A 27,485-nucleotide genomic window follows, 5' to 3' on the forward strand; every position below is an offset into this window, starting at 1 on the left:
CAAGGACCTTTCTTCCAGTATAGCAAAGATTTGGTTCAATTTCAGCTACAGAGACTGTCAGAACAAGCAGTAATACATGTCCGTTTTGGGAAGTTCTGGACACTTGCAATTATTGCTGAAAATCAAAGCCAAAGGTGCTGCTGAAAATCATTAAAGTGAATACCTTTTCTTTGGGGCTGTTATTGCAGTTTCACACACTTTAAAACCACTGGGAGCTGCAGCAGAAATAGAGCAGGGTTTTATAAATCCATAGGTCACCTCTACAGGCCTGACAGCTTCGTTATGGTTCTACACCATGAATATGCTAATGTAGTTTTTAATCTGCTTTAATGTGACACATCATAAAGCCACAGTGGGGTTTGTTTTCATTGTGAGGGTGAGGTGACGGATTGGGTTTATTTTTTCTTACCTGCGTGCTAGTTTAGTTGCATAATCCACCTAAATATGTTTGGATTTTGTAGCTGTTGATGTTAAATCGAATCTTTTAATGGCTAAACGTGGTCAGTGTGCGTGTTTGAGCATGTGTGGGCGTGTGCACGCCTGCCATTAGTATTTCAGCTTGTAATCACTCAGAGGAAGAGAGCTCACTGTGATCAGGATAAGTGACCTGTGCTGCTCCGGGAGGATTCAACAGACAGCCCGATTCAATTAATCTGAACCTCATTCCCATCTAATTGTGCCAATAATGCAGCAGCTGCGAACGGATCGGAAGCAGGACTGACGTGCTGATATCCGTCACCTCAGCGACGGCGAGAGGCGTTTAAATATTCATGGCTGTCAGTCAGCTCATGCGGAGCGGCCCGTCTCTCTCCTCCTCCCTCTTCAATCTATTTGCATTCATTGTAGCTAGCTGACAGAAAAAAAGCAATCATTCTGTAGATTTCCACATCAAACATCTATTTTTTCCAGCATTGTTTAGTATCGGCTCATCTTTGAGATGAACCTTTCACCTCCCTGATTCGCTCAGATGCTTGTCGCCAAAGCGCAGCAGCACCTGTGAGCTTCCTGCCGGTCCCTGTATCTCCTACACCTCTGGGCTCAATCCACATATTGGATTATCACTCTTACATATTTTTCTCATCTCCCTTCTCCATCTAATCTCTGTCGTTCCATCCTATCATCCTCTCTGGCCTTTGCCCTTTTCCCTGTCATCCCTCTCTCTGTCTCATCTCTCTATGTTTGCCCCCTGCTCCATTGCTCATAGTTGTATTCTCCCTGCATCCCTCAGTCTTGAATGACTGACAGGAAACCTCACAGCCCTTTTTCTGAATTGTTTTCTGTGAGTGATGGCTATCAGAAAAATGGAGGAAAGATTTCTGAACTAAAGAGTGGAGATGTTGCTTCAGGGAGACGATGAGACTCCTTTGTTGTTTCTCAGAAATGTCACTTTGGATATTGGTGTTAAGCGTGCCCCTTGTGACTCCTGAGTCCTGCAGTTTTCACTTCACTGAACTTTGCCACATTATCATCAACCCAAGATAATAGATACCAAGATGAGATGCATTGTGTGGATGAGGAGAATTTTACATCTTTAGGTCAAAATATTATTTTAAGGTTTTATACATACCCAGCTTTTTAACTGTTAAAACTTACACATGTTTTTTTTCCTTTCTTAAATTGTTATTCTGGAATTGTAACTATAGATTTTATGTCCCCTGTGTCCTTGCAGGAGGGGTTTTAAGATTTTCAGGGGTGTTTTGTGCAAGACAAATGCTGTAATTCTACTTAGACAAGAGTATACAAATGCTGAAAATCTGGGTTTCTCTTCCTGTAATCAAATCTCATTACTTAGAAATAATATTATGTTGTGCAATCATGGTAACTAAAAAACCCATAGTTTAAATATTGTAAAGATGATCTCAAAACAAAAACTGTTGCATCTTCAGATCTGGACTTTGACTAAGTTTGGTTGTTGTCCAGTTTTTGAACCAGATTGGACCAATCTTTGTCTGTTGGATGAACATCTCACATTTGAATGTGAAATACTTTGGTGTTCATGGGAGTTTATGGACTTCAGCTGCAAGAGAAACACAAACCGTTCTGTGCATCGTAGAAACTTTTTCTGTTATTTTCATGAACTCTAACGTCTAACCTTATTACGAGGCCTGAAGAGTGGAGTTGAAGCTCTTGGATTTCCTCTAATGTCTCTGAGCATTGTTGCACTCTGACCTTGGAGTGAATTTTCCGGGGCATCCACTTCTGGGAAGATTGGCATCTTTCCTGAATATGCTGCACTTGTAAGTGAAAAATAGACTGTCTTGGAAATTAACATTATGACCTTTCTCTGATTGATAGACAGCAACATTTGCTTCTCCAAGGTCATTGATGATGTCTGCCAACATCATCATTGAGTTAACACAAACCTTTATCAAAAAACTTCTTCAATAGAGGTTTACAGAATAATGATCATCATCAATTAATAAACTGACTTTGATTAGCAGCACCCCGTGAATGCTTTCCTTGTTACATCTTACAGAAGCAAAAAGGTTGCAGTTTTACACGTTTCTGCCTGGCTCAGGCGGTAGAAGTTTGTTCTGTAACCGGTGGGTTGCTGGTTCAAACCCTCATCACTTTTAAGGATTAGCTTTCAATAAGTTTAGAACTTGGACTCAGCGTTAGAACTAAAATGTGTGAATATATTTAATAATGTACGATCTGCAAAAGATTAAAAAATTTGATTGTGTCCAAATTTTGCATGGCATTAGCACAACTACAAATATGCAAACCCTGACGGAGAACTAATGCCATCCAAGTACAGTTTTCAGATAAGTTTATGCTATTAGCTCATTAAGTTGGGTGGATCTTTATTTTCTGCATGTGCCAAAAATCCAGATTTTCATTTTGTATCTTTGTTCTATATTTTATCAGAAGTCTTAAAATGAATAAACATAGTAAACACTTTACTTACCTTTCTCTCAAATTATTTTTATGCTATCCAGAGGCAAAGTTAGCCCTGGAAAATAGTCAACTGACATGACGTGAATGGTCAACTAATATGACATGATTTTTCTAGAATGGCAGTAAAATAACATAAAATAAAGCAGAAAGAAGGATTGAAATCTTGTTATGGAAGTTGATGTGTAAAAATAAGGTCTGCTTAGGTAAGGAATTATTCCTTAATGAAATACTGAACATACTTTTTAAACTTTTCAGGAAGTCAGGAAAGTTTGTTTAAATTTTCTGATGACCTTGTCTGTCCTGCTGCTTCTCTTTATTTGTTTGTCCTGTAGGGGGAGTGAGAGGGCTGACAGTGATCACTTTCTGCCATCCTCTCTTCCTCCGCCCCCTTCTCTCTCTCCCTCTCACATTAATCTGAGATGACAGAGTTTCATGTACCATTGCCACGCACCAGTGCGCTGTCCCCAGGTCATGTGTCAGGGCTTCTTTCATCCAAATGAGTTATGCAAGAAAAACTGATGGGCTGGGGGGAACAAGCCTTATTCTCTTTAGACTTTTTCAAAGAAATGGTGAAAATCAATTAACCACCAAGACATGTAACAGAAAGAACTTTATTATAACACCATGCATTTCTAATCCAAGGCCTGGATTAGATAAATAGACAGACAGACAGACAGACAGATAGATAGATAGATAGATAGATAGATAATGTTCAAGTCTTACATACAATGAATCTGCATTATTGCTTAAACATATCAGAAGCTTGACTTTGTTTGCTTCTGATAGGTTGATTAACAACATCTGAGTTTAATTCAGACCTAGGTCTGTCACGATAAATTATACTGATAAATTGTTCCAGAAACTATTGCAATAAACGCTAATGTTGTTGTTTTAAGACCACTTTCGAATAATATATTAATATTGGCATATTAATGTAAATTCGCTGACTGATAAACTTTAATTTTGTACAGAACATTCCACATTGCAGCTGAGAGATATTTTAAATATGCAAAATAAAACACCACAACCAAAAATAATAATTAAAATGTAAATAGAAGCCACACACAGCTGAAACCGTAAATAAAATGGATAATGGAGTCTCTTTACATAAAATTGCCTTTTAAAAACATTAACCACCAGAAAGGAAATTATTGAGCTCATTTTAGTTTACCATGCCCTTAATTGCTTAACTGATTATTGCGACGGGGGTTTTTCAAGCATACCTCGGGATAATTGTCAAGGTAACACCTCTAAGGATATGTTCACATGACCAAATAAAATTTTTTGGGCCATATGTGACCCATGTACGACTTTTTCAGAAGGGCTCAATTCCGATCTTTTTACGCCTCAAAATATCCGATTTGAGTCACTTCCACATGTGGTACTAAATCGTATACGTATCAGATTGTTGTCAAAGAGTCTACATTCAGAACAGTGCTTTCAGACTACTGTTGGCAAATGTGCTCAGTCTGATTGAATTTTGCCAAATGAGAAAAAAAAGCTTACGTGTCTTTATACAGTACATGTACATTTCTGTTTTCAACTGTATTTATGCACAGAAGGGGAGTCAAAGGTTGTCTGAATTTGAAAGTGTGGAGGTAGTCAGAAAAAAGAAGGCAGGCGTGGGAGGTGGCCAAAGAGTCTGCAGACATAGAGCAGATCACAGCAGCGTAGGACGGACACGGCAGCAGCCTGTCAGTTTGTTCTAATTTCTTTAGCTGAATTTGTGAAAAAAACATAACACATTTTAACTGAGAAAATTGGATTTTAGTATCATCAAGGTGATCCCCAAAGAGATATTAGCTGAAAATCTGGCATACAGTTAGAGATCAAATGAAGGATGGTGCATCTCTAAGGTTTTTTTTAGGTCTTTGCTAGATTTATTTACTCATTATTGAGTTACAAAATCCAGTTAATATTAATCTGCTAGAGGCTGATCAGTTTTCAGAGTGTACATTTAATTTCTGTTCACAACTTCACATATTCTTAAAGTTTACACTGCACCATATGATGGCATAATCATGTGCAAGAAGTAGTTGTCAATAGTTGGGCTAAAAATAAGCCAAGGAACTGAAAGGTCTGAGCACATTTGAATCCTTAAAGTAACTTTATAAAGAAATTAAGGTTACTCAATATTTTTGCAGATAATTGTAAATAAAATATCACTGTCTTTTATTTTAATTGGAACATGTACTCTAGATTAAAAACATAAAAGCCAATTTGTGAATAAGTCACATCACCCAGTGGCTCTGAGGAATGGAGGTAGTTGTTATGTTTGCTCATGAACCATGGAGAACACAATCAGGTGGCTGCTGTGTGGGAGTTTGAGGGATTAATTATGTGATAAAATGGAGGTGGGCACCAACTTGAAGAGAAGAAAGGGAAAAAAGGTTGATTCTTTTAGTTAGATTGCTCACCTGAACCTTTGGACTCGTGTTAACCAGAAAGTCTTGGTATTTGAGCAGCTATTACATGCCATTTAAATGAAAATTGCCAGTCACATGAAAAACAAAACAATTTTTATAAAGGTCATCCTGTACATACAAAGAGTTTAAATGACTTTTATCTGAGGGCTTTGATTAACTTCTTTCCATACAATGAGTGTACAGTTTTCTTTTACCTCCAGGGCAACAAGAAAAAAAGGAAATCTGGGTTTAATTTGTTTCCTGACAGCTTCCCTAAAACAAGTACTAGATCTCTATGACCTTAAAACCAGTCCTCTACCATTTATCACTTTTATTACGAAAAATCGCACTTGGCCAGGGTTCTCCCTGTTCAAAGTGTAGGGCTTTCGGCAGCCTAGACCATACTGATGCACTCATAACATTTACAAGCTTACGCACTGCAATGTCTGCTGTACTTTTGTGATCCTTTTGTTTAAAAATGTCTGATTTAATCCCTCTTCATAAGTCACATTGTTAAATTATATTACAAGTGCTTTTTTATCAGCTTTCTTTGGTGTATTGAAAGAACATTTAACACTGTACCAAGTGGTGTAATTTTCTGCTATCCCACCACAATGCTTTCTTCACTGATATTAGGGTTACACTGGGACATTTTCCTGATCTTGTCGCTTATAAATATTGGATCTTTCCAATCTCTCCACTATCAGTTTCAGCCTTTATGTGGAGATTCATGCAGGTGATAGTTTTTGGTGCATCACTGAGTGTGACATCTTGTATAGACACCTGTTTTTTTGTTTGTTTTTTAAAGTTCACTTTCCTCTGATCACTTTAGGTTGGTTTGAAAAATTATGTTCTCAAAACTATAATCTGCTAGTTCCAATTTTTTCTTCTTTTCTTTTCTCATCATCTCGCTTCAGAATTGCAGGGCGTACTGATTTTTATGTGCATGGGATATGACTATTTTGTGATGTTTATGGTATTGATAAGAAATTTCATATTAACAACAGATTTAATTTTAGTTATAGTCTGTAGATAGATGGTATTTAGTTTGATTCACAATTTGTTAATCATTTTACATTTAGTCTAGTTTCACTAATTCTTGCTACATTTTAATCAACTAAATGTATTGTTCATTTATTTCTCTAAAATCTAGTCATAGATTGATGCATTTTATCCCCTTAACTTTTTCCACATATTTGTATTGGTCCTAAAGTTCAAGGTGCTGTACTTTTGGAAAATCTGGGTTAGATTTTGGTCTGGTTATATTTTGGCTGCTTTGCATTTGTTTGTTTACATATTTCACTCATCCAAAAACTACACAACTGATATACTGATGGTCACAGTCCAATCCTGAATTTTCAAGGTCAGACTTCATTTAATTTTATTTAAAAAATCTACTTAATTAGCTGCAGTAATAGGCATGTCTTCTGTTCTATGTAATGACCTTGTGAAACAAATTGTAAAAAAGTCCAGGATTTAAATCTGGAACATTATAGTTGTAAAAATCTGCAGTGGGAAGCTTTTGCATGCAGCCAGAGCAGCAACCTTACATGTTGCACAGAGCAACTGCTGCATGGTGTGCATTAGACCAGCAAGGCCAGTCCAGCTTCTCTTGCTTGCCAGATACACAGAAAAGACATGTTGACATTGATGCCACCCTTTTTCCCCTTAAACTCCAATATGAAGACACCATGACCTTCAAATGGGGGTTTCTGAGCATGCTCAAAGCAGTCAAAGCACTCGATCAAGCAAAATACGGAACTGGGTATGTTTTTAATATGCATTTCCAAGACCCTATAACCACCCTTTAAGTTCTGGCTGGCTTTTAACATTCTGAAATTGTCTTAATCAGCTAGCAAGGGGCCATTACGAATCCTAATAACAGCCTGGAGAGCAAACATTGAGGTAGGACACAACTTAGTGCAAAGACAAAGTTGTTCCCTATTTTTGTGTAGAAACACAACCAACTTTTTGTTCTTCTCAGTCTGTGTCTGTACTCATGCGGTTTGTGTTTAGGTCACTGTGTTTGATTACTGCCTTGTTAAGGAATAATGGATTGCACAGTTTTCCCAAATTGCACACCCCTATACACAGGCTCCCCTGACTGTCTTTATTTCTCACACAAACTTCCTTGCCCTTTCTTGGTGAACACACATGCTGAAGATATTCATCTACATGCACATCCCAGCCACTTCATATTCTGTCCCACCATATTCCCTTGCTCCCCACAGCTGGGGCAGAAGTAGCAATTGAGACATAAGGGCGAGCCAGCCAGAAGCATCGCTCAACCTCAACCTGCCAAACTGAACAACTACACCCTCCTTACTTTACCTAAATGACTCCTCTGTGCCTGACTTTTTCAGTTCCACCATTCCTCTATCTGACTTGTTCTTGAAGTCGAGCAGATATGTAGTTTATTTGTTTCACAACCATTTTACACTGCCCATCCAAAAACAAAGTTGTTACATTGTCTTTCATTTTGGCACAAGTGACACAATCTCACTTGGAATATGCTCACACTCGGAGGGAAGAATAAATTCACTGAAATAACCTGCAGTATATTGAGGAAGTCAGCTGAACATTATTCTTTGAGTATATAATGCTGCTGAACCTAGACTAGACTAACTTCACCAACTCTAGATCATATCATTGTCCCCACAGCTTGCATTGTAGATGCTACCTAACCTGATACTCCCAAATCTCTGGAACAGGGTAAATAGACTCATTGGCCCACATGGCCACATTCCATTTAATACTCATGCTTCTTAGAAAAGTTGTGCCCTTTTCTGATTAACTTGACTGGTAAGTGGTTTTCCCTTGTGCTCTCAATGTTTTCTTCTGATTTAATCTCACTCAATGTTTGAGTGATTATTCGAGATGTTTACCCGACCTTATTTGTTTTGCATAGATAATTGTACCTTACTGTCTAATAAGGCATTTCAAAGTTCTTAACACAGTTTTAGTAGATTCAGAAACTGAATCAGTTTTAGTAGATTCAGTTTTAGTAGATTCAGGAACTGAATCAGTTTTAGTAGATTCAGATGTTCCTTTTCTTGATTTATGCTAGTTGTTTGACCCTGCTAAAAACATACCATTCAGTGTTTTCTGACATAGTTGTTTACGAACTGAGTAGCTTCTCACTCCATCAGTTTGGGTTAAATATCTGATCATCCAATGATATTCTCTTAACTATTTGTTTTGGTAAATCACAGTGATGATTATCTATCGATTTATTTTTGGACAGGCAATTCAGTGTCTCATATCCTTTCCAACTTTTTGAAATTTTATCATGACATCATAATAAAATATTATAATTCTATTGGGATTTTATGTTACAGATCATGGTAAAGTGATAGAAAATTGTGTAAATAGGTCATGTATGATCTTTGTATGAAAATGTATGCAACTTTCAATATTTTCAATTGGACACTTAGCTGCATTTCTGTCAAGACTTGATGTGTCATTTAGATTGGACAGCCATGTCTTTCTTGATTTGCAGTTGTGTCATACTCTTTCCTTTTTCAAGATATGGACTGTACAAAGCTTAGTCAGAGTTTAAGGCTTGGGATATTTTGTCATAACATAATTAAACTTCTGAACAACTTTCTTTATGACCTTCCTGATCAATGTTCCTTAATGGTTTTAATGCAAACCTCTGAGGGTTGTATCAAACAGATGGATTTATGAGATTTAATCACAAACTGGTGGACTCCATTCATCCATCCATGATCTTCTGCTTAACCCAGGATTGGGCCATGGAGGCAGCAGTGTAAGCAAAGAGGCCACTGGAGATAGCACTCTGATGAAGTCAACAGAGCTTTATTCGATAATTACATGATTTCTAAAGGCAGTTGAATTGGCACACTATTTAGATTTTTATTTATTGTATTTTTAAAATCATACATTTTCTTTTCACTTTAGTACCACACAGTGATTTATGTTGATATCTGTTGCACAAAATGGCAATAAACTACATTGAAGTTTCTGGTTGTAATGTAACAAATGTGAAAAGTTGTAGGAATATAAATACACAGTGTGTAGTTTATTTCGCCAAATTAGATCTAATGGACACTGCAGCTTCTGAGCTTTACCACCCAGAGCGCAAACTTTATTTGAGCAAATCGAACATTGATTCGAAAAGCACATTTAAATATGCATGTAAGATGTTAGTGTACCAGCTGAAGTGGTTAAGAGGTGGTGGTTGTATTCCTTCCAGTTTTCTGCACCTGTCAAGACAGGCCCAGAGCTGGAGTTGTGTCTCTTATCCAGGTGCAGAGTTTGCAACATCTGACCAATTAAATCCTGCCACATGCAGAGAAAAAACAGCCCCCAGATGTTTTCCCTCAGCTGGATGTCTTCGTGGGATGCTGAAGTGACAGGGAACCTTAGAATGTTATTCTGGGTGTTTCTGCGATTCAAGTTGTCAGTGATGAATTGTGTAGCCCAGCAGAAGCAGAGAGAATGAACAGAATGATCATATTCATAACTCCTTTGAGTGGGGTTGTATTGAAAGTTGTCTGTGAAGATATGCTGTTAATATTTTAAGACATACTTTGCACAGTGCAAAAATCTTTTATCACAACTAATTCCCTTAGGTTTTGTTTAAAGGAATCTAGAAAAATCGGATTAGCTGATCAGTAGTTTCCAATCTTTGGCTTTTCACCCTTTTCCAGCCAAGCGTTCCAAGAGGAATGTAGGCATTTTGTTTAATAAAAGTGAAACTACTCCCTTTTCAGAGTTTCCCATTAAAGTCAAAGCAATAATCGGAACAATTTTCAGGCCATAAACTATTCTTCAAGCTCTCAAATGTTAAGTGGCTTAATTCTTTGAGTGGCATATTAATTACTTCATCTTTTGGTCTGATATTTTTTTTGTTTTGCTTTCTTACAGTTTCTGTTTTCACTTAGACTGCATTTTATTGTGATTGACTTCCCAATAAAGTTGCTTTCATTCATATGAAGGACATTTCACGCATATTGACACCCCTGGTAAAGATCTGTAACATTTATTTTTTGTTTCACAAGATTTCTTAAGTTGGTCCAAGGTTTAACCAAATTGCAACAGCTGTTCAGTTGCTAATATAACCTTGCTTGATGCTGCCAAAGTAGTTTGCACTAAGTTGGAATACATTAGGTAAAAACTGCCTCATTATATCCAAAATTCAGAAAAAATGATAAATTAGTTTATTTCAGTGTGGTTTTGCACTCCAGAAGTGCCAGAAACAAAATATTTAGCAGTATCCTATAGGAAAACGCTGCCAGTAATGGCTTAACACAGGTCCAATTTTCAGCAGAGCTTTAGATGAAGACCAGATGAAACTCTACAAGTTAGTCTGGCTCTTTGAGAGAATGACTGAAAATTTTTGCACAGTTCTGTATGTTTATACCCTCTTGTTTTTGCTGCTAAGTGACTGTCAGCTGAAGGTGTTGACTTGTATTACTAAGATGCAATCCTGCAGCCTGTCCTGTTTCACCAAACACGTTTTGTAACCATCTCATAACTCTTCCTGTAGATAAAAGTGAGTGCAGCTCATTTGTCTCCTGGATTCCATGGCAACAGCTGAAAACCTGGACAGAGAGAACTGCCACTTTAACCTTGCTGAAAACCACAGCTTCAGTAAGAACAGAACCATTCAGTGCGATTACCTGCCGTACCGTACAAGTTCACTACACCTCTGTCCTCCTGATTCCCCTTCTTTGTGTTTTCTCAAAGTCAGCTGCTTTCTGTGATTTCATCACAAAACCATATATGTAATATAGTATATATATAAACTCTGTAAAGAATCAGGATTGCAATCGAGCTGCGGTGGCTTTATTTGCACAATGCGATTGATTCTGATCAATGCGAAGCTGGCAGTGTGTGAGGTTAATTCAGCTTTACTGGTGCTTACTGGCATAAAACTGATTCAGTCACGTTAGCACAGCGCTTAGCCGCAGAGGAGCACTAAATAAAAGCTGTGCAAACTGATGAGACTTCATCACAACTGGCTGTGAGGCAAATGGCCGTGAAGATTTGTTTTTTCAGGAGGTTTAAAGTGTGATCAGGTCCGTTTATTTTGATGCAAACTCTTTCAATCGTTTCATCACAAAGAAATACAAAAACAATGACCTTGTTGCACATCTTAAGCAAGTAAGAGAAAATACATTAACATCTAGTGATGCAATTGTGATAGCTGGAATTTATACATACAAAAACTCCTACATTTATTTATATATGAATTCATATAAATTCTGAAAATAATTGAAAAGCAACAGGACATTTCTAGATATTTGAACAATTCTTGAAATACTGAGTTATTCACTCTACTGAATACATCTGTTCAGTAGAGTGAATCTACTGAATAGATGTACATCTACTGTACATCTACTGTTCAGTTTTGCCCAAACTAAGAGCTTGAGACCCACAGAGATGTCTGGACTGAATTAGATTTACCCTACAGGTTATATTTCTGCTTCTTAAGGCAAAGTGAATGTATCTATATTAAAACTATGTTATTTTTTGTTTGTTGTCAGCCTAAATTGTCATGTCATATTTCTTTTAATACACTAAATAAGAGGTTTGTTATAAAAGGTTCAAACTAAACCACCTCACCTTGAAAAATCTAAGAACATCAGTGAAGCAAACTAATCTGAATAACTCAGACCTAAAAGGAAATGTTTTCTGACATTTTAAGCTCTATAAAAGTATGTAACATTTCAAATTTGGAAAAAGGTTGACTGACTGACAGTATGGGGGATGGATAGAAAATTAAAGGAAATTATTCAGAAATACACATACACAAAACTTAATTATTGGTTGATTTGTTCTAATTTATTAAACACAAAATCTCGACTTGTTTCTCGTCAGATGTTTTTTCTGAACGTCACTTGCAGATTTAGCAGAATAAAGTCCAGTTTTGGAGGCTGCAGGGGTTGGATGGTGATTAAACCAAGTAATTTATGGTACGGTTCACAATTTTTTGCACATGCTTGAAAGATGTTTAAAAAGCCCTGAAAGAAAAATCCATTTGTATTTTTATTGCAGTAGCAAATTCTCACAATACAAAAGTTTTTTTAGCTCAACATTTCATTCAAGAACTTATTTTTCCAAAATCTTCAGTGACACATATATTTACATCCCTAATATTCTGAGATATAAGTCAAGTATCTCAGTTATATTTACATCAGTGGCAATACCAGGTTGTTCATCATGTGACTCATGTGATGCAGAAAAAGTGTTTTCATCGCAGTTTTGCAAAATAAACCAATTTAAGAAAAACTGTTTCTCATCTTAGCCCCAAAACCTTTTATATGTCTAATGGAAATGCAGCTCAGCTAAAGCAGAGAAAAATCTGCAACATGCAGGGCATTGAGGTGGGGTCCACTGCTAATAAGCAATTGCAAGAACTGTGAACAAACATTGTTCCTGTAGTGTGTAAAAAAGCTGGGTTAGATTATCAGAAGTGCAAAAAGTTGATGGATTTTTGCAGATTGAAAGGACCCGTTTGGTACAGTTTTGATTGAATTTTCTCTTTGCTAAATATTTTCTTTAAGGTTTGCTTGAAGATGAAAAGAAACTTTTGCACGTTACCAGAGTGCTTAGCAGCTGCTGGAGGCAAAGGGCAAGGAGATTTAACACTGCAAACATTCTAAAATGGATGAATCACCGAGCTGCAGTTTCAGAGGGCAAATGTGAAAAGTGATTGGTCATGTTAAAATTTATTAAAAATGAAATCATAAAAATTAGGATGCTACTGTCATCATGCTATCATAATGCTACTGTCATCATTTACTGAAATATCGTTCGCTACATGGCCTCATAACGAGGAAATAAACATCAAACTAACTCTCAATGCCAAAACTTTGACAAACCTTCTTATTGTGCAAAAAGCTCCAACACAAATCTGTTCAAGCTCTGTGTATCTGGGCTCATAAACAATGGATGCATCTTCATATATTTTTCATCAAGGATGTTGTTCTGTAATACCATCATAACATGCGTAATGTTATTTTCAAGAATGCATGCATGTATTTGCACAAGCTGTTGATTTATGGTCCTTGTACCAGATTTAGCTGAACCAAAAGAGTCACAAAACGCTCATGCAGTTATGAGAAGCATCTCCTGAAAAGCTGCTTTAACTCTGGTGCCACAGTACAGACTGTCTGCTCTAACCCTGTCTGCGGTTGTAAGGTCAATTCAGGCCTGTCTGCATGAAATTCATATGTTTTGAAGGATGAACACACATACACAGGGGTTGTTTTCCTTTTATCTTAACAGAACTGCTTTGAAAATAAATGGCCTTCTTCTGTCTTAAGGGACAAATGGCTCAGCGTGACCTGCCAGCGTCCTTCACTGCTGCTGGACTCGCACCAAAGACCCCCAAGCTGCACTACCCCGCACTGCACTCTGCAGCCAGCACCGCCCTCTGACACCAATGCTTTCATGTTACATACACACACCGCAGCAGAACACAAACAAGGCTGCTGCTGTTTCCTCAATTGATTTTATGCCACTAAGTAGAGGACAGTGGCTGCACTTTGAAAAATTGAAGACTGAACATGGTTTTTATTCATAAGGACTCTGGCTGAATTTCCTATTTGTAGTCAGGAGGTTTCATCAAAAATACTACTTTAATTCTGGCTATTCTGTTTTATGGTGGAGTAATTGCACAGCATAGGTGTGCAATGTTTTTTAAAGCAAAAATCAAACTCTTAAACTTGAATTTATTCAAAATTATGCATGAAGTTTCAGCTATCTATGAACAGGGATCTTACAATATCTGGGTCTTGAAATATCTGGGAAAGGAGAATTTGCTTTTAATTTATTATTCAGGGTTTTAAAATGGGCCTGGGGTTAAACAGATCATCATCAAAGGTGGTGCAGATGCAAAGCAAAGCACTGAAACAGCTATTTTCTTAAAAAAAAAAAAAAAAAGAACTGCAAATATATGAAGGTTTGCAAATTATGCTTTAAAGAATCAGATTTGAAAAATCTGTGGTGGCTCAGATGCCAAAGAAGCCATATTAGATCAACATAAATCAGAAAATTGAGTCATTTGTTGAACATACAGAAAATGATGATTTGTGTAAAAAAAAAAAAAAAAAAAAACTTTTAAAATGTAGAAATCTGTGCGGATTTAGTCGATCGTGTTGTCAGAATTTGGAGCATTACTTAAACCGGCTTTGTTTTGCAGCTGCAGACATCAATAGGAGAGATTTGGCATTTTTGTATTGATATTTCAGGAGCTTAATGTTGGACTCCTAAAGTCAGCAGGATATTTCTTAAAACTATCAGATCTAAAATTTCCCCCTCAGTTCACAGAAAATCAGTTTATTTAGATTTTTTTGCAATGTGACAGCATATATAGCATTTATGCTATTTGCGTCATGGTGGTCACATCATGCTGTGGGACTCTTGCTGCCAGTGGTACATGTGTATTGTAATGGAATAAGAAAGGACAAAGCCTGTGCTTAGATTATTCTTGTTTACCTCAAACATAAAATAAGAATAAAGCTAAGTTAACGCAGCCTTGAAACTGTTGGTATTTTCAGATGTTGACTGGAAAAAAGTTCCACATTTGAATTTTTGTTGATCCACACAATGAAGAGAAACTCCACAATAAATTCGAACTTTTGCAATTCTTGTTTTTGAAAATCCTTGCTTTTGTGTGAGCCATTTCTCCTTCAGCTAGAGTTTTGTCATATTTACAATGGGAAGTCCTAGTTTGATCATCATAAGTTATTTATGGAGACTACTGAGAGTTTATTCAATTGTTTTCAGGAAAATATGTAAACATATTTTTATCATACTGCAGTTAATTACAAAAATATACTCAATGATCATGTCAGAAATAAGATGATTATTAAATAAGATCAGAAAAACTATATTTGATAATAGAGAAAATAAAGATGTTTGCTAGTTACAGTATGTGTGAAATTATTAATATCCCATTAGAAATACCAACAGGTTATCTGATGGAAAGTGCTAGATAAAAAAAGTCACTAGATAGTGAAAGACTTGATAGTGCTGGTGTTCACTGAAGATTTATAGATCTTTATTTTGCAGAGCATGCCATATTTTCTGGAGGTAACTCAGAAGTTTCATAAGGTTCCAGTGTTTCTGATTAGACCTTCACATTCTTCCATTTGTTTTCCCACAAGTCTCACTTTTATGAATTCGGGGACTGTGGGGCCAAATGTGGCAGCCTCTGTGATTTATTTGATCTATTTTTATTTTCTTTGCTTTCTGCGAATTTAATGATGCTGCTGTAACTCTCCAGTGTCGAACGTCTCATTTATGGTCTTCCCAACCTCAAAGGCACTTAGTTTGCATCGATCATTCATTAGTATATCATAATATTGACGTGAATGCGTAATGTCAGTCAATTAAGGACAGAGCGAGCGCAGCAGTTTTCCAAAGCAGAAAGGGGAAAGCTTTTGTAGCTGTGCTTCATTAGTGTGCTCAGAAATAAGGACGCAGCATTTATAGAACTTTTTTATATTGACTTTGTGTTTTGGGCCTGCAGGTACACCCTTTGCTGATGCGCGAGAGGCGCTCAGAGTCCCACAGGACCAAGCTACTGCGTCGGACAGTCAGCGTTCCTGTTGAGGGAAGGCATCACCCCGAGATGGGTAAGTAATGTTTTCCTCCAATGATGCTCCAGCCTGACAAAACAGCATTATTTTTTGAAATACAGCAACAAATCATATTCAGGGTGAGAAGTTTTAGCAATTTGAAGTAAATGTTGAGGTCTTTAAAACATTTCCTGTTCTTCTGTGTTTGAGGGAAAGTGACAACAATATATTAGGTCCATTATTCATAGAAAAAAACAGCACATTTTTGACAAAAATTATCAGAAATTGCCCCAAAAAATAAGAAAATTACTTAGTTTGAAAAGTCAAAAATTTGTTAGAAATAGCTCAGAAATTGTGGATGCTCTGATGGCACAGGGGTAAAACCAGCCCATTCTCACTCCCAACTTGTCATATATTAACGCATGGGAGGGTCCGTCCTCGTCACATGTTGACGCGCAGGGTACCCCTTTCGCGTCAATATGTGACGCGAGGTGTTTTACACTATGCCTTACCGTAATTTTTGCCCTAAACCTAACCAAATCGTTGGGTTTTGAAGGTTCGGCAGCGTTTACGAGAACCCTTCGCGTAAAAAATCCACGTAAAACATGTGACCTGCCCAAATCGTCAACATGTGATGCTGAAGGACCCTGCCCAAGTCGTCAACATATTGACGCGAAGGGGGTACTTTTCGCGTCAATATGTGACGCATGGTCAGAAATTGTCCTAAGTCGTCAATATATGACGAGTTGGGAGTGAGAATGTGTTGGTAAAACACAACCCATCTATGTAGGCCTTCTTTCTCAATGTCACAGGTTTGACTCCCAACCTAATGACCTTTGCCCTGTGTCCTCCCCCTCTCTCATTACCCACCTTCCTGCCTGACCGCTCTCCAATAAAGTCCACGAGGGCCAATAAAACCTTTACATATTAATAAAAAAATAAATACAAAAAACTCAGAAATTTTGAGATTGTCAGAAATTTTCTAGCACAAAATCATGGAAATTTGTGAGTTTGAAAAAGTCAGAATGTTTCAATGTTTGAAACCCAGAAATTTTCAAAAAATATATTTTTTGAAAAGTTTGGAGATTAATCTCAGAATTTCTGAGTATTTTCTATCAAATTTTAGACTTTTCAAACTCAGAAATATCCTTTTTTTTCTAGAAAATTTCATAGAATAATCAAAAAAAAAAATCCACAAAAATTTAGTCCTCTTTTTTTCCTGTTTGTCAGACAGAAAAGAAGAGTGATTGCGCCTATTATGGCGTTGTAGATTGCAGCAGACAGAAGGAACACACAACATCGTATCCATTTGTGTTGACTTTCTCAGAATGCACATGGCATTTTTTTCATGGGAGTGGGACTGTGGGTTTTTCTATCCCATTGCTTCCTATAAAATCTCCTCAGACAATGCGCAAGGAAACAAGTGTTTTGGATTGTACATGTACACTTCTCCACAAAGTTGATGTTTCTGACACAAACACATCACGCAGCAGTCACCAGCCTTACTGGGTCATATTAGATCGTTTTCTTCTGCTTGTAATGCCTAATTCTGACTCTTTTGAATAGTTTGTTCATATACAGATTATTATTCGATTAATTCAGAATGATGTGATCCAAAGCAACCATTTTGCTTTTGTTGTTGGCTGCAACACTAACCAGAGGGTAAACGTTATGCAGAGGTGCTTGATGGAAATGTTTAAAGAAAGATTAAAATACTCAAGTATGCATGAGGTGCTTGAGGTTACTCAGCATCCTTCTGTTTGAGAAAAAAACTCCCTTTGGTGTTTGATTTAAGCTGAACCATCCTTTTAGACCTTGTACAATATGCTTACAAAAACTTACTCCTACCTCAGGAATCCTTTTCAGAGGCTCATGAGAGCGAATATTTCACAAACCAACAATTCTTGAGAGTTCTAATGCAAACAATTGACAATTAGCATTTAAATGATACTTTAATGTCATTTCAAAGAGTGCAATTGCTTATTGTTGTAAACATAAACTGGATTTTTTTTTAGCTACAAAAAACATACTGGCGGCAAAACATTGAATGGACGTCTTGCTTTCTCCAAAGATCCTGCTTCGGAAGAAAAGTTGGAGATATCAATAAAAGTAAAAAAGCGAAGGGGGGACATTGATCTTTATTCACCAAAAACACAAATGCAGAGCTTTTTGCCACAAGACTCTGAAACAAATTGTGTAGCTACAAAACTTTTCTTTATTGGAAAGAACAACTCATGACTATGGGGTAGGAATACAACACAACTCACATATTCTGTTCACAGAGCTGGAAGTACGGATGGATAAATAAGAATATGGGTCAGAAAACATGGCTTTTTTTTTAAATATAATTTTCTCCTTATTTTGATGGAATATTTTGGATGGTCATTTGGCTAATTTTATTTTTTAAACCACTATTGCTTCTATTCTACTAGGTTTGGCTGCTTATAATAGGTTAGTTGCATAGCAACAAAATGGTGCTTTTTGTATCTTTTGAGCCTTTTCTCTTTCTGTATTTAGCAGCACTCACGGCAGCACTCCAAACCTGACCAAAGATAAAAGCTAGTTTCAGCTTGCAGCTCAAAGCGCTGCTTTTCTTTAGATTCTCACTTTTTTATTGTGCAAATTTTGGTGAGCTTTTTCTTTTCTGTCTCTGGTTATCAAACCGTGTTATAGCTGGTTCTCTTCTTGCATCTATTGTTAGTGAATGTGAGTTCCTTTAGGTCAGTTTTTATCATTCTCTCTGTGGTTTTTCACCTTTTGAAGCCTTTTGAAACGAACTCTTCTTCATCAGCCCTTTCTGTATTTGTTGTTCCTGTCTCCGCCGTCCACAGATGTCTTTCTTGGGTCCTCCCACTTCTTTCACCCGGCACCTCTTTGTGTCTCTCAGCTATTTTGTGTCTCTCCCCTGTGACGTCCTCTTTCTGTGGCTCCGCCAGCACTGCCGCCTCTTTGCGGCCCAGGAGTGCTGATTCAACAGGATAAATATTTCCCTTAGTTGTTGTATGATTGGCTGTCTGGCCACAGAGCAGCCACACACTGACATATTTGTTGACACGGTCCCTCTGCACTGTGACACACGCTGACACAGCAATGCCAGTTCAGATTACCCACATGCACAGCTGCTATGAAAACAGTCACATACAGTTGTGGGAAAATTAGGACACCCCATTAAATATTTGAGCCTTTCTAAAGTAAAGTCGACTTATTAATGTCCCATTGTTTTTGTGTTTATCTCTATAAAATAAAACCATTGAATTAAAATTGAATCAATTCATTTCCGTTAGTGCTGATTGGCTGTACAGATGTTAGCTCCTGTCGTAGTGCAAAAATGATTTCCACTGTGTGTATTAATGCATATACAATACTGAAGCTGTGATGTTTTAGTCATAATTTTACTTGGCATTTTGCTATTACCAACTGAAAGTTAAAAGCAACTATGAAAAGTCAGAGGGAGAAAACAGACATTGTGGCAATAAAGCAGTTAACTTCCCAACAGCACATCTGGATGAGAGAAATGAAATTTTGTTTCAAGGTATTTTTAAACTTGTGCAAATATAGCACAGAGCAATGCAAATATCGTACAATATTAGCATAAATTGCAAGAAAAGGAAGGCGTTTCTGTTATATGAGTATATTCATTGTAATAATGTTATTGTTCAAAAGGGTAAGAATGGCAAGAATATGAAATTGATTTTTATAGAACTGGAAACTTCTTGCATTAAATTTTGATCTAGCTTTATTTCTTTGTCTCAGGTGAAAGCTTTAAAACTACGTACTGTATATACAGTATTTAGTATAAAAATAAACTTGCCTTGTCCGCATTTAGTCCTTTCTCCTTCAATTTTGGTCTAAATTTCCCTGTAAGGAGACAAGGAAACACATTCTGGCAATCTTAGATCTAAAAACTTTTTAAAAGTCTTTAAAAAATTTCTCTTTAATTTTAACTTCTTTTTTTAATCTAGAACATAACTGGTTTTTAAGACACTTTATTCTGACCTGTGAATCATTAAGGCATAACTGATTCTAAAGGGATAAACTACTGTCACTTTTAAACTGGGTTTTTTTCCGGTGGTCTGTTGTCGACACAATAAGTTCTCATTTATTTTGATTCATCTAGTAATATTCCAAAATATTGGAAGAAAGAAAACAGATGGCAGTAAAAAGTATTTTCTGATCATTATCTCTCTTTCTATTTGAATCCAGTGCATTTTTGTGAGTATATTGTGATTTAGTACTCTTTAAAATTAATATAATCTATAATCTAAAAATAAAGCTTTTGGGGGGTTTCTGAAGCTTTGCTCACCTCATCTCAGCGATAACTCGAGGTAAATGGATAAAAGTTAAAGGAGATCAGATTGATATTTTACCTACAAAAACTAGTCTGCCTGGGAAGTCCTTTTTGATTCCACAGATTGCCATCATAATGTGGCACAGAGCAAATTTTCCTTTTTATTTTCATTTGTCTAAGGAAGCATTTATGGCTTTTTCTTACTCTTCTCAAACTGATTACCAGAAAAACTACTGCGACTGGATTAGGATGGGCATGTCCAGGTGGAAATTTGTTGTTTTTTCTTAAGATCTGTGCAGACTCATTCATTGACAGCAAATAAACCTATGATTAGCTGCTTGGTTTGTCTGGTTCCCAGGTTACCAAAATGTCAGAGGCTGAGGCATCGTGTAAAAGCTTTCAAAACAGCTGTGCTCTTTCCAGATTTCATCCTAGGTGTCACCTGGACTGGCGCCCAGGCAGGGGTGCACCCTTCCTCTCACAGTGAACGCTGGAGATATAGTTAAGGTTTCTCCATAGATAAGAAGCATAAAAATGAGGTTGAACACAGCAAATCATTTTCATTTCTATATAAGATTCAAAGTACATGTAGTCAAATTCAGGGGTGGTAGTCCTTAATGTTTCTATCCTCGCTGTATTTCTTCTTGTTTCTCTATATTTCTGAAAGGCTAAGATCAATCATGTCCTCTGAAAGGATGGGCAGCTTAAGTATTTCCCGCAGTTGAAGGACATGATATCGCCCTAATCAGTAGATCAGAAACAGCCATTCAGAAAACCTGCTGGAGATTTGAGTTGTTGCAGCTTGTCAACCGTTTGTGGAAAGACAAAGAACTCTGCTTCCATCAGAACCGGCACTTTTCTAAGGATACTGATAAACTAAGACATGAAAACGTGTGATATATGTCAGGATCTGTGTTTTCTGTGTTCATTTAGAGTTTTTTGTGTCCTTGCGTCTCTTCGTTGTCCTGTCCTCCCCTTGATTGTTCCCAGGTGTGTCTCGTCTCTGTGATTACCCTCCCGTGTATTTAACTCCACCTGTGTTCTTTGTTCCTCGTCGGGTCCTCGTCGAATGTGTGCTCTGTCTTCCGTGTTTCTGTCTGTTAGCGGTTGCTACCGGCGTCGAGCCCTGGCTTCAGCTCGGCCGTGCGGCCCGTTCCTAGAGTGTGTTTACCCTTCATTAAAGACATCCTTTTCATCTTACCTGGGTCTACAGCGTCTGCCTCACCAACCCTCACCACACCTTATGACAGAAGGACCCGACCAGGAAGTACGGTGAGGCACGCGTTTTTCTTTTCACCATGGACCCGGTGGAGTTAAAGGAGCTGACGGACACGATCGGGGAATATAAGGAGGCGATGGCCAAACCGTACGCTGCCTGCAGACGGCTCGGTTTCGCCATCCGCTTGGGGCTCCTACTGGACTACTGGGTTCCTCGTTTTCCGCACCAGGGGTTGGTGGAGTTGCAGAGGGAGGCAGAGTGGGAGCGTATGGCGGCTCTAGCCGTCATGGCTGGCGAACCTCTGCCTCCCAAGCCGCACAGTTTCTCCGCCAGCCCGGATCCAGCTCCAGCTCCGGGACCAGCACCCCCAACCGGTGCGGCCGGCGCACCCGGGGCCGTTTCAGCCGGCGTTCCAGCCGGCGCACCCGAGGCCGAATCAGCCGGCGTTCCAGCCGGCGCACCGCAGGCCGAATCAGCCGGCGTTCCAGCCGGCGCACCGCAGGCCGAATCAGCCGGCGTTCCAGCCGGCGCACCGCAGGCCGAATCAGCCGGCGTTCCAGCCGGCGCACCCCAGGCCGAATCAGCCGGCGTTCCAGCAGGCGCACCCCAGGCCGCCCGGAGACAGCGACGTGAGCCGCCGGTGGACCCGGCCCCTCGTCGCCTTCCGGAGCTGTCACCTCCGCGGCCGGTTCCAAGGCTTCGCTGCGGCTCGCCTCCGCGGCCGGTTCCAAGGCTTCGCTGCGGCTCGCCTCCGCGGCCGGTTCCAAGGCTTCGCTGCGGCTCGCCTCCGCGGCCGGTTCCAAGGCTTCGCTGCGGCTCGCCTCCGCGGCCGGTTCCAAGGCTTCGCTGCGGCTCGCCTCCGCGGCCGGTTCCAAGGCTTCGCTGCGGCTCGCCTCCGCGGCCGGTTCCAAGGCTTCGCTGCGGCTCGCCTACGCGGCCGGTTCCAAGGCTTCGCTCCGGCGCACCCGAGGCCGAGTCAGCCGGCGTTCCAGCCGGCGCACCCGAGGCCGAGTCAGCCGGCGTTCCAGCCGGCGCACCCGAGGCCGAGTCAGCCGGCGTTCCAGCCGGCGCACCCGAGGCCGAGTCAGCCGGCGTTCCAGCCGGCGCACCCGAGACCGAGACTCCCTGTGTTCCTACCGAGACTCCCTGCGTTCCTCCAGAGACCCTGACCTCCAGCGTTCCTCCAGAGACCCTGACCTCCAGCGTTCCTCCAGAGACCCTGACCTCCAGCGTTCCTCCAGAGACCCTGACCTCCAGCGTTCCTCCAGAGACCCTGACCTCCAGCGTTCCTCCAGAGACCCTGACCTCCAGCGTTCCTCCAGAGACCCTGACCTCCAGCGTTCCTCCAGAGACCCTGACCTCCAGCGTTCCTCCAGAGACCCTGACCTCCAGCGTTCCTCCAGAGACCCTGACCTCCAGCGTTCCTCCAGAGACCCTGACCTCCAGCGTTCCTCCAGAGACCCTGACCTCCAGCGTTCCTCCAGAGACCCTGACCTCCAGCGTTCCTCCAGAGACCCTGACCTCCAGCGTTCCTCCAGAGACCCTGACCTCCAGCGTTCCTCCCGAGACCCCCAGCGTTCCTCCCGAGACCGAGACCTCCAGCGTTCCTCCCGAGACCGAGACCCCCAGCGTTCCTCCCGAGACCGAGACCCCCAGCGTTCCTCCCGAGACCGAGACCCCCAGCGTTCCTCCCGAGACCGAGACCCCCAGCGTTCCTCCCGAGACCGAGACCCCCAGCGTTCCTCCCGAGACCGAGACCCCCAGCGTTCCGACCGAGACCGAGACCCCCAGCGTTCCGACCGAGACCGAGACCCCCAGCGTTCCGACCGAGACCGAGACCCCCAGCGTTCCGACCGAGACCGAGACCCCTTGTGCTCCGACCGAGACCCCTTGTGCTCCGACCGAGACCCCTTGTGCTCCGACCGAGACCCCCTGTGCTCCACCAGAGACCCTGCCTCGGGGGGCTCGTCGTCGCCGTCTGTGGGCGGCCCCCGGGACTCATCGCCACCTCCAGCGCCGCGGACGGCCGCCGGACCGCCTCCGTGGTTCCCGCCTCCAGCGCCGCGGACGGCCGCCGGACCGCCTCCGTGGTTCCCGCCTCCAGCGCCGCGGACGGCCGCCGGACCGCCTCCGTGGTTCCCGCCTCCGGGGTTCCCGTCTCCGTGGTTCCCGCCTCCAGCGCCGCGGACGGCCGCCGGACCGCCTCCGTGGTTCCCGCCTCCAGCGCCGCGGACGGCCGCCGGACCGCCTCCGTGGTTCCCGCCTCCAGCGCCGCGGACGGCCGCCGGACCGCCTCCGTGGTTCCCGCCTCCGTGATTCCCGCCTCCAGCGCCGCGGACGGCCGCCGGACCGCCTCTGTGGTTCCCGCCTCCAGCGCCGCGGACGACCACCGGACCACCTCCGTGGTTCCCGCCGCCGCGGACGACCACCGGACCACCTCCGTGGTTCCCGCCTCCTTTGCCTCCGCCCACCCTGTGGGTAGTTTTTTGTTTGTTTATGGACTCTTGGCCCTTCTTGTGTTTCCGCCCACGATGGTGGGTAGTTTTTTGTTTTTCTGGACTCTGGCCCCCCGTCCAGCGCCCCTCCGCCCACCCTTGTTGTGTTTTTGTTTTTTCTGGACTCTGGCCCCCCATCCGGCGCCCCTCCGCCCACCCTTGTTGTGGTTTTTTTTTTTTGGGCGTCTGGTAGCCGCCCTTGAGGGGGGGGTACTGTCAGGATCTGTGTTTTCTGTGTTCATTTAGAGTTTTTTGTGTCCTTGCGTCTCTTCGTTGTCCTGTCCTCCCCTTGATTGTTCCCAGGTGTGTCTCGTCTCTGTGATTACCCTCCCGTGTATTTAACTCCACCTGTGTTCTTTGTTCCTCGTTGGGTCCTCGTCGAATGTGTGCTCTGTCTTCCGTGTTTCTGTCTGTTAGCGGTTGCTACCGGCGTCGAGCCCTGGCTTCAGCTCGGCCGTGCGGCCCGTTCCTAGAGTGTGTTTACCCTTCATTAAAGACATCCTTTTCATCTTACCTGGGTCTACAGCGTCTGCCTCACCAACCCTCACCACACCTTATGACAATATATTACAGACAGATTATTCTAGTTCTGTCTGTCTGAACACATTGTTTTGTTTTTCCTTTTTATTCAGTTATGATAGCTTTTTTAAGGTCACAGGCACATTTTTCCTGAATAATCGCAAAAGTAAGAAATTAGTTTAATAGCTTATGACTTTTAAAGGAAAAAGGATTCTTGTTTTAACAAAATATTCCTCCTTTTTATGTACCTACTGACATAAAATAGTGTCTCTAGTATTTTGCATTTACATTTTTTAAGCAGACAGATCCCTGCGAATATTGTTTTTGTAGCAAATAAAAGCATTTGTCTTGGAGTCTCAAAAATATATAAGGTAATATTCCAACATTCCCTGAAAAGATCAAGTCAGCTAAAGCTAATTCCCTCATGTTGTTTGAATAGTTACCAGTAATCAATGTCAGGCTGCAGGATTTTGGTGAATCTGTAAGACAGCGGTTACTTTTTTTCCTCCAGTCTTGCTCATTAACCTCTCCACAATGGCGTTAGACCCCACTAAAAAAATGTGGTTCTCAGTGTTTCGTGTTTAAATTGTAAATCGACTTTACTTCAGCTTGTTGTGTTTTCCAGAAAAACCCTTAATATGTGACTGAATCAGCTGCAGGGAGGAAAAAACAGCACAATAAACTGAATGGTCTTTGGCTGAACAATTTTCAACAAAAGTACTTTAAGCGCTCAGGAAATCTTTTCCTTTTGTCCTTGTGGAGCTCTCTTAGTTTTCATTACACACAAAAGAAATTGACTTGTTATATAGAATATCATTGATATGATCCATAAATATGTTTTTGGTTTGCTTGCTTTCTTAAACAAATAACATTTTGATATGGAAGGTTGAGGCAACAACAGCTGTTCTCTAATGTATTGTGGTCCTAAGCCGTTCAGTGATTTGTAAACTTCCAAGTATTTTAAAGTCTGCTCTCTGAGCTTTCGGGAGCCAGTATACGGACTTTAGAACTGGGGTGATGTGCTCTATCTTCCCAGTTTTAGTGAGAACACCAGCAGCAGCTTTCTGAATCAGAACTCCAAGATCACTAAGGCCTTTTTGACACACATATTTGGCTATGTCATTTATTAAAGCTTGAATGTATAACCTACATTTACCCTTGCACCTTTTATGTGTGGTCAGTCAGGGAAAATGTTAATTTAGACAGGAACTCCTATGTACGTTCTGTTTTGTGTTATGATGTATTTCATGTGCTCACAGCTCCATAGACTAAAAAGAGAAATAATGAATGACAAATAAATCAAACAACTCTTCTGTTATCTCTTTGTCTAGCTGGATAGTGCTGTTGTATCTAGTGAGGACAGAACATTGAGAGTAGATTCTGTTGTTGCTGCAGCTTGGTGAGCTTCTCCTGACCGAAGATAGATCAGAGGCTATAAGTAATGCACATTCAAGCCACAATGCCAAGATCGTTATCATAAATGACTGTATTTGGCTCACTGACAGTGTTCTGAGTGTGATGAGGTTGTAACCTTAGTATGAGAGGAATGTGATCAGTAGAACGGATAGACTATCTCCTCTCTCCCCAAATTCTTCATTAAGGATCCTGATATTCTGCCACCAAAACAAGACAGCATGGCCACCCAATGGAAGTTGTTTGCGTGCATCACGTGGTCCAGAAGACTTCTACAAGAGCCTGCAAAGACCATCCACATACTGGCTGTTTAGTTATATTTTAGTACGACTTTAATCATGTGTAGAGGGCCTACAATTAAAGACTTTATCATTGAAAGTTAAAAAACTGTTTGAGGTAAACATTCTTAACATTCATAACTTGCACACTTCCTTTACAGGCAGCAGCTATATAAGAATGTTTTCTTACACTTTAACTTGCTTAGTTGCAATATTTCCAATCCACAATCAAGTCTTGCGTTGTGTGACGGATCAATATTTGAAATGATGTCCCTCGCCTTCAATTATTGTGCTTTTCTGTGAAGTGGCGCCTTGGCCCATTAAATCAAGATGACAGCCTTGCTACCTAAAATGAAACCAGCGAAATATGAAAGAAGGCATGAAATTAAAATGCCACTGATCCTCCGTCTCCGCTGACGGTACATCTAACACAAGGCGGCTAATCTTATGCTGCAAATTTACATTCATCTCTGCATCCCTGACTGAGCTTTATTTCTGATTCTTGATTTGTGACAGTTTGCTACAGTTGACCTTTACATCTACGTTTAATGTGAATTTAAATTACACCAGAGAGCGACCTATATGCTTACTGTCTTTTTCAGTCAACCTTTTAAATACCTGCCACCATGAAATAAGTCTCCTTCATCAGAATTTTCAGCCTTTCAAGAAGTCAGTCACAGTCCTTTCCAAAGAAAATTCCTATAAAAAACCTTTATTAACTAGAAGTAAAATGAATTATCACTCCATGTTTTAATATATATATTTTTAATTAGAATGGGAGAAGAAAAGTTGCATAGTTAGAGTGCAGCCACAGGAGCAGCAGAGTGAGTGTGTCACTGTGAGCACTCTGCTGTGCAGGTTGATAGTTTATTAACCTTGTGCTCCAGCTGCAGGGAAAGTGAAGTTTTTCCCCCAAGAAGCTCGGGGGGTTTGTGTTCAGGGAGATTTGCTGAATCGTCGAGCTGTCTTTACTTTGCAGCGGGGAATGAATACAAATGTTCTCCTCTGCCGTTCTGCTCTGTGTTTGATGGACATGGACATGGAGGTTTCCTGGAGGAGAGCTGCAAATGAGTGCTGTGCTTGTCTGAAGGCTGCATGTCCACTGGGCTGTGTCAGTACACTGTATGAGTAATTCTGTGCTTTGGTAAACTGTTTCTTTCGGAAATATTTTGCTCATGAATTATTTTGTAGTTTATTGAAGCAGTGGTTGCAAAGTCACTCCTAAAAAGTGGTTATAAAAATAATAATAAAAACTGGGGCTTTGCCACCTCAAATATTTGTAATGTGGATGTAAAATTTAGGAATGAAGAAATTCTTCATTCGTTCTTTTTTGTTTTCTTCAGCTCCCTTACTTGCACATTATATAAATAGTCTAAATAAACTGTATAAAAACCTCCATATTCCTGGTTATCATAAA

The 27,485-nt window shown here is 40.5% G+C and overlaps 1 protein-coding gene across 10 annotated transcripts in view; it reads left to right on the plus strand.

Moving 5' to 3' along the window:
• Nucleotides 1-27,485, plus strand: part of LOC102231320 (ras/Rap GTPase-activating protein SynGAP-like) — a 174,393-nt gene that overhangs the window by 51,423 nt on the left and 95,485 nt on the right. For all 10 annotated transcript variants that reach the window (XR_002752553.1, XR_002752554.1, XM_023331074.1 and 7 more), the window contains exon 3: nucleotides 15,808-15,913. Coding sequence is in view for 8 of the 10 variants with exons in the window: in XM_023331074.1 (XP_023186842.1) it covers nucleotides 15,808-15,913 (106 nt within the window). In the remaining 2 variants the exon portion in view is untranslated. The remainder of the gene's footprint in view (nucleotides 1-15,807; nucleotides 15,914-27,485) is intronic.

The sequence above is a fragment of the Xiphophorus maculatus genome, chromosome 3, assembly GCF_002775205.1.
Source record: "Xiphophorus maculatus strain JP 163 A chromosome 3, X_maculatus-5.0-male, whole genome shotgun sequence".
In the NCBI taxonomy this organism is placed as follows: Eukaryota; Metazoa; Chordata; class Actinopteri; order Cyprinodontiformes; family Poeciliidae; genus Xiphophorus; species Xiphophorus maculatus.